This window comes from Rhinolophus sinicus, chromosome 2 (assembly GCF_057876585.1).
Source record: "Rhinolophus sinicus isolate RSI-liver-muscle chromosome 2, RSI-T2T, whole genome shotgun sequence".
Taxonomy (NCBI): domain Eukaryota; kingdom Metazoa; phylum Chordata; class Mammalia; order Chiroptera; family Rhinolophidae; genus Rhinolophus; species Rhinolophus sinicus.
In genome coordinates this window covers 126,983,580-126,991,058 of record NC_142502.1, presented here as the reverse complement: position 1 = coordinate 126,991,058, position 7,479 = coordinate 126,983,580, and the positions used below count along the sequence as shown (strand labels likewise).

Genomic DNA, 7,479 nt, shown 5'->3' with positions numbered 1-7,479 from the left:
TGCCCCTGAGGATCTAGCTGTGTCCCCACTGGTGGTGGTGAGGTTGCACTGCCCCCCTGGAAACTCATTTGTGTCTGATGTTCTTGGCCTTGAATGGTCTGCTGGCCAACCAGGACCAGGGCTCCGGCTGGCGGGACAGGATGTAACTACAGGACAAAGTGGTACCTGTGAGCTCCCAGGAGCCACACGTCAGGTTTCCCTGCTAGTGTCAGGTGCCCCAGGAGTTGTCTTGCCACAAGGTCTGGAGCTGACTGGGGAGCCATGGACACAGGTTCTCTGGACTGGTCAGCAGGGACAGTGTGTCCCTGCCCTTGGCCAACTCCTGCTGGCCTCACCTCTCATGAGCCACTCCATGTCCTTGAACCAGGCCCCAAATTCCTTCTCAGGCTCCAGTTTGTACTTCTGGGCAGCTTCCTGCAGCGGCATGATCTCTACTATGACTGTGTTCCAGGGGCCAGAGGGAAGGACAGAACGCCCACAAGGCCTGGGTTGGGGAGCTGGAGTGTGTTTGGTGGGTGAGAAGTGGGGGAGGGGACTTGTCCTGGGTCTTTGCCCACGTGGGAACCTTCCCTCCCCCTAATTCATTCCCGGCCCTACCTCTGCTCAGAGATGGGCATCAACAGTGCCTCCTCTAGAAAGTTAGCTTTGATGCCATCTCATTTCCCCCAGCCACCAACTGAAGGGGTCTCCTACCTCTCTGTTATCAAAGTCTCCCATGAAATGTAACATGCAGCGGATGGAGCCCAGGAGCATCTGTGATTTCTACTCCTCTTCCCTGTTCTACAGATAGTGCCACAGCTGTTCACCCTTTTTTTTTTTTTCAAGATTGATCGCATTCTCCTGGAAGGCAGACAGCCAAAGTCCATGAGAAAGAGCTGCTTAACCATGTAGCCCCTTGTGCCCACCCCTTCTTGTGTCACACTAGGGCCAGGACCCAGGAGAGGCTGGGACACAGATAGATGACAGGATTTGGACTTAGGCCAGGCTCTGGGCTCCAGAGAAGGGGGGCGTGCATCCCTAAGATGGGCATGAATGTCCCACCTCCCAGGGACGGCTGTGACACTCTTATGTCAGAGGATTTTCAAGTGCTGAGAGCTGAGGGCTCAGTATGGGGGCTCTCTCTTCCCAAATGTGAATCCTGGCAACCCCAGTCCATGTCTCAGGTCACTCACCTTCAGATACACCTTCAGATAATCCTCCACTGCAATATCCAGCATCTCCAGGTGCATAAGAAATGTGCCAAGGAAGTAGACACACTGTGCCACCAGAGTGAGGGTGGGATGAGCCCCTGTGCTCAGGTGCCCAGACAGACCCTCCTTTGGAAGTGTCTTGCCCTCGCCTCCTGGCCCACCTGTGGGTTCCCACGTGGAGCAACACAGGACCCTTACAGCCTTCCCTCCCCCTGTTCATAGCTCAGGGCCTGCTTATGGCCAATGGCAGGGTCTGTGGTCCCGGGCCCAGCCCTACCCATACCCACTTGCATCCCGCTCCTCCAGTCCCTTTTCCTGGTCACCTCTAATGGAGGATTTTAGGCTCTGTGGCAACAGGAGACAGGGCTGGAGGAGGAGGGTCCCCTTTCTTGACTGGGGGCCTCCAGCTAGGAAAGCAGAGCCCCTCTCCTCTGACCCTGGAGCGCCCACCAGACAGGCTCACTCAGCTTTTTCTGCAACCTCTTCTGAGCTCCCCGCTGGCTCCTCATCAGAGTGGCAAACAGAGAAGACTGCTTCTGCCAGGGTCAAGGACAGGATGAATGAGGCCATACTTCCCTCACCCCATTTCCCCAGACCTCTGACCTCAGACCCTGGACGTCTGACCCTGTCAGCTGTACCTGTGCTACCCTGACCTCCAGCATGCTCTGATTCTAGAACAATCCCAGCTCCAATCATCACTTGTGTGACCGTGAGCCTGGGGCCTAACCTCCCTGAGCCCAGTTTCCTCCTCTGGAAAGTGTGAGAACTTCAGGTTTTCCAGAGGACTGGGTGTCATGTCACTATGACATTGCTTTCGCCCTCACATGTCCAGGTGGATCAGGGCAGAAAGCTGTGCACAGTGCTTTTCTCCCTGAACCCCATGACCCCCCTGTGAGGCCAACAGCACAGGATGGTCATCCCTTCACATCCCACACGAGGGAACAGCAGCCCACATGGGGCTGGCTCCAGGGCCCAAGGACAACAGGCCGCTTGCCCCTCCCATTTAGAGACTCTGTCCCAGCTGCCCCACCCCACTGGAGTCTCTGTCCACAAGGCTGGACCCGAAGCCATGCCAGGCCTTCACTTCCCCAAGGAATGTTTCCGGACATTCCCCTGCACAGCACTCCGTGTTCATCCACTCAGGAATGGGACCCCAAGGAGGCCCATCTGACTGGCAGAGGAGGGGGTGATGGGGCACTTGGTTTCCTTGTTTATGTGAAGCTTCTGAGGTCTGTTCAGGAAGGATCCACTAAGAACCCATCAGTTCCCCAGACACTTCTCGTAAGGCACCCAGGGCTTGTGTTATGGCCCACTGGGCACCAGGTGCAAATCCTAACTTGACTGATTGGCAGGGGTGCAATCGGGGCACAGTAGATAGTCAGAGAGTGCACATGTGTCTGTCTCTGGTCCAGCAATTGGGACCCGATGCCGAGCAGGACTGTTGTTCACCTGGCGCATGGGAATTCCCTGCAGTGCCCGTCCCTGCAGCAGGCAGGGTGCCCTCCACTTGAAGATGTGCTGAAGTCAGAAGGAACAGTGGGGTCTGGCTTCCCAAGGACAGTTTGGGTTCGTTTGAGGAAGAAAGGCACCTCACCCACGCCATTTAGCCAACAGCCTGGAAGGAGCTAAGTACCAGCAGGATGGCCCAGCATGGAAGCTAGAGAGCCACCAATCTGTCAGCTCAGCATCAGCTCCTGCAATAACCTAGCCACAGCTACTTTATGCCATGACCGGGGCTTCTGCTCCTCAAGCTGCTCTCTGTGGACCAAACAGATTCCTCTCCCTGTAAATCAGGACAGATAGAGTGAAACTTTTCAGGGAAACTTGAAATGACCAACTATCAAACCCACATCGTGCCCAGTCTCCCTTCCCTGTCACCCCGCTTTCCTTCCAGACATCCAGCCTCCACTCTACCTTGATGAGCTCTTCTCGGCTCAGGATTTGTCTTGGCTGCACAGTTTTTGAAATGTGCCTGAGCTCCTCCTGAGAAGAGAGGAAAAAGGAAAAGGCATGTTTAGGAATAATGCAGGATGGGGATAAGGGCAAATGCCTTTTGAAAATATCATTTTTCAAACTGCCTGGATGAGTGTTTTCACTAGGTTCCTCTGAGCTGGAAGGAACTGGGTGGGAACTCCCATGTTGGTCGCCTGGGCATATATTTCCCTTACTACTGAGCAGCTCTGTTTTCACCAGGTTTGGTTTCAACTGGGCATAGGGTTCTGTTGCTATTAACATTTGAGAATCTCCAATCTGGCCCAACCCAGGATCTGATGTTTCAGGAAACTGATTCCTGCAGCAGAACTTGTGGCCGGAAGTCCCAGGGAGGCTTAGAGACCTCGTCCACCAGCCCATTTCCTGTGCCCAGGGTTGTTTGCCTCCCTGGAAGTTCCATGGCTGCTAAGAAGCCATGGAAGACATAGGTGAAATCCTTCACCACCCTGGTTATTCTATGGGGAGAGGACTACCCACCTGGACACTTTCCCCCATGTCTTCTTGAGATGGTGGATTGACACACTGTGCAGAGCCCAGAGTAGAGTGTGCCGTGAGGAATAGTTCTTGAGGATTTGACACTCCTGTGGAAGGGAAGAGATGAGCTGTGAGGTGGGAGCTAGAGCTCTAGCTTCAGTCCCCCTTAATTTAAATATCCCTCCTGGGTGTGACAGATGCTCAGGAAGGGCACATTTAGGACCTCAAAATCAATATCCACAGAGAGGAAGAATTTAGCTCAATTCAAGGATGGAGTCAGGTAGAAAGTGAGTCTCCCATCTCTCCCATCTGGGGGGAACCTGAGAGTCAAGGTCAGCATGCCCCTGGCAGGAAGGGCCTAGACACTGTGCAAGGCCTTAGACCTCAGACTTGAATCCTGAGAGCTGATGAAGGAGGAGAGGCATTTTTCAAGGCTCTGAATAGGGATTCCACTGGGCCTCCAATAACATAACCTGGCGATTTTTATCCAGTACTCTACCACCCTGGCCCTGTCTCGAGCCATCATGCTTGAGTCCCCAAGGCAGGTAGTAATCACAAAGTTGGCCACTCTGTTGAACTGTGTGATGGTGCACAGACAGTGGGGGCCAGGTGCTCATTGCCAGGCTTTGTCCTCTGAGACCAGACAGAGCCCAGGCACTCGTGGGGCACCACCATCATGAACAGCTCCTGGGGAGAAAGGGTTGTGTCACCCAGCCCTGTCACATCCCAGATTTGTGTCCACAGTTCTCCGCAGTCCCAGGCAGTGGTGACTGGTCAGAGCTGGCATTCAGGAAGCTGAAGATGTGCCCTGAGTCTTGTGTGAGTTCCTGTGCCTCCTCTTCTGCCCACCGAGGGCACCCAGCACCAGATGACCCAGGACCCAGGACTGGTGGGGAAGGGAGATGGGCATCCTCTAGCAGCTGCTCACTCCTCTGGTCCGACTCCCCTTTCAGTGGCCATTCCCCTGTGGACGCTACACCCTGGGCTTTGTTTGTTTGTCTGCCTTGTGGTTAAGTACACTTCCGGTGCCTAATCAGTGATGGCACTGCTGAGCCTAACGGGCAGATGGATAGGTGACCCATGGACCTGGCTGCACACAGTGAGCTTCCCTCCCCCACCAAAGAGGACAGGCCTCCCCCCAGCTTCCTGTCTGCTCTATCTCATGGAATTGGCACAGCCATTCTGGGCTTCTGGTCCTGTTAGTGTTCACCTCTGTTGTTGGCAGGTGGACAGCGAAGGCTTGGGGGTTAAGTGACGCATGTCACACAGGTGGTGTGTGGTGAAGCTGGGACTTGGATCCAGCCCATAGGTGTCCAGATCACAGAAAAGCTGGTTGGGGCAGCTGATGGTGGAGGGAAGGCCTGTCTCACTGGACCCTGAGAGCCTCAATGCTCACCACATACATTAGTGTCAGTTGCTCTGCCACCAGTTGTGCAGGGAAGTTCAGGATGTCACGCTTCTCCCTGGTCTGCTTTTTGGTGGTCACAGTCCAGTTCTGGCGATGGAACTGGCTGTGTTGTTGTTGGAATTTGCATCCCAGCGGCTGCTCCAAGATGGATCCAGCTCAAGAGCTGGACCTGGTGCTGAAGGTGATATTGCTGCTGCTCCAGCTCTGGACGATGACCACTGGCTCCAGCACTAGCATAGCTGGACCAAGCTCTAGCCCTTCCTCTGGCTCTGGAGTGTTCTGGATCTCTGGAGGTGGTTGTGGAGCAGGAAAAAGAGAAAGGTTTATGCACATACCTGACGTTTGCTGCCTTTCTAAAGACAGGAAAGCTGCCACTGCCTGGAAGGGCAGTCCGGCCTAAGAACCTCCCCTCCCCAGGTGATCTTCCCAGCCTGCAGTCCCCTCACCTTCCAGCTCTGCCTCGGTGGGCTCCACATGCTCCAGCTCGACCCAAAGGAGGTGGACGTGGCCCACCAGGTGTGAGGCAGGAGCATTGACCCTCACAAAGGCCCGCTTCAGCTTGGACCAGGACAGAAGGAGGGGCTGGCCACAGTACTGCACCCGGTCTGGCCAGGTCCCCACCGTTGAAGCGATGGCCCTGGGGGGAGGAAGTCGAGCAGCAGACAGAGAGTGTCACAGTCCCGGTCTCCCTTCCACACTGCCCTCCCGTGGGCCCCTCATTTGGAACTGAGCCCCTCTATGCAGCCAGCGCACGTGCAGGGGACAGCCCCCTCCTACCCGACCCTGTGGGGCTGTCCTGGCCGTATGAGGCCTGGTGATCCTGAGGGTTCTGCGGGAGCCTCTTCTTCCCAACGGTGTTTCTCCCGCAGGTCCCGGTCACTGACCACCCAACCCTCCGTGCACCTGGGCATCTGGGCTGAGGACTGGGACAGGCTGGTCAGCAGGCTGCTCACCACACCTCCGGTTCTGAGCCTGGTGATGGTGGCCAGAGACATGGGTGTGGAGAAGGGCAGAGTGGGATGGGAGCGTGGTCGGCTTGGGACACGTCATCCTGGTCTCCACTCTGGTCCCAGGGGGCCTGGGACGCTTCCACAGTTCCCTTTGACTCCTGTCCTCCTGCAGTGGAAGCCACCATTCCTCAGCCCTCCCATGGCATCCAGAAGATGTGTAAGATTAGGGTTGTTCCTGGCCCTCCCCCCTCAACAGCCCCCATTCTATAGACACAGGATGCCTTCCTTCTGGACCCAAAGACCACTCACTTTTTTACTTGGTCCAGTGGTGTGTCACCCTGGTCATTTAATGGGAATATGCCTCCAGATGTAGTGAAGTCTTCGATGGCATCACGTCTGATGGATGGTGGATAGGACCTGTGAATGGTGTCTAGTGTGACTGTCTGACTCACTGACTAGAACTGAGGCCGAGGGACTGTGTCTGCTTGATTCACTGAGTTATGCTAAGTGTGTCCAAAAGTGCCTGCTTATAGTAGGTGGTTAATATACATTGCTGAATAAATGAACTCCACCCAGAGCCACCCCACTGGGCCTGGGGCCCCCTGCTGTCCCCAGAGATCTCTAATTGGGCTAAACTGAGGGCGAGGACCAGCTAGGCAGCATCTCAAAGTCCTTGACAGGTTGTTTTCCACGTGTGTTTCTACACTGAGAATTGCCACAGACCACTGATGGGTGAGGCAGGCGACTTTTCATGGGGGGTGGGGGGGTGGGAAGGAGTCCTCGCCAAGAACAAGCACAGCATGTCCGGCCGCCCTTTCTGCAGAGATGGGCAGGATGCACCTGCCAGGGCTTGTCCCTACAGTCGTCCCTACAAGCACGCTATGATGTTTCTCCTCTACTACCGCACCTTTCAGAGGGCAAACTGAGGCTCAGAGAAATGTGATGACACTTTCAAGACGCACAGCCAGCTTGGGCAGAGACACCACTGTGCTGACGACAGGGCGGGTGCTCACCTAGTAAGCAGCTGGTCCACGGCCTGTTGTGCCCTGGAGAAGGCCGGGTGGATGAACATGAAGGTGGAGATGTAGGAGATGTTTCCACCTAGGAGGGCTTGTACCATGGACTCCACTCCCTCCTCCAGTGTCCCTTCCTGGAGGGCCCGCTTCCTACAGGTGTCACTGAGGTTCACAGTTAACTCAGCTTCACTCTGGGTGGGACAAGGAGGGACGTCCACTTAGCGGCATCACCATGAATCACCGGGAGGACTGAGGTCTGGCGCTCCCCCAGGAACGGCCAGCCCCTCAGGGATGTGTACAAGAGGAGGGGCAGGTATGCCCATGCTGAACGTGGTTCTGGGTTCTTAAAGTACCATTTAGGTTCGGTGCGTGTGGGGGTGTTTATACAGTTACTACTTCCAGGCATATTTTCAGCTGATGAACACCAGACCTCCATGTATTAACAGTCT

At 55.4% G+C, this 7,479-nt stretch overlaps 1 protein-coding gene across 1 annotated transcript; it reads right to left on the bottom strand.

Moving 5' to 3' along the window:
- Nucleotides 1-780: 780 nt before the first annotated feature.
- Nucleotides 781-7,258, bottom strand: LOC148758907 (ral guanine nucleotide dissociation stimulator-like). The gene is given in 11 exon segments (XM_088796349.1): nt 781-840; nt 1,173-1,351; nt 1,478-1,535; nt 3,105-3,173; nt 3,656-3,763; nt 5,053-5,140; nt 5,142-5,227; nt 5,284-5,363; nt 5,487-5,701; nt 7,028-7,230; nt 7,232-7,258. Coding segments are annotated over 11 exon segments (1,173 nt in total).
- Between the last annotated feature and the right edge of the window lie 221 nt (nt 7,259-7,479).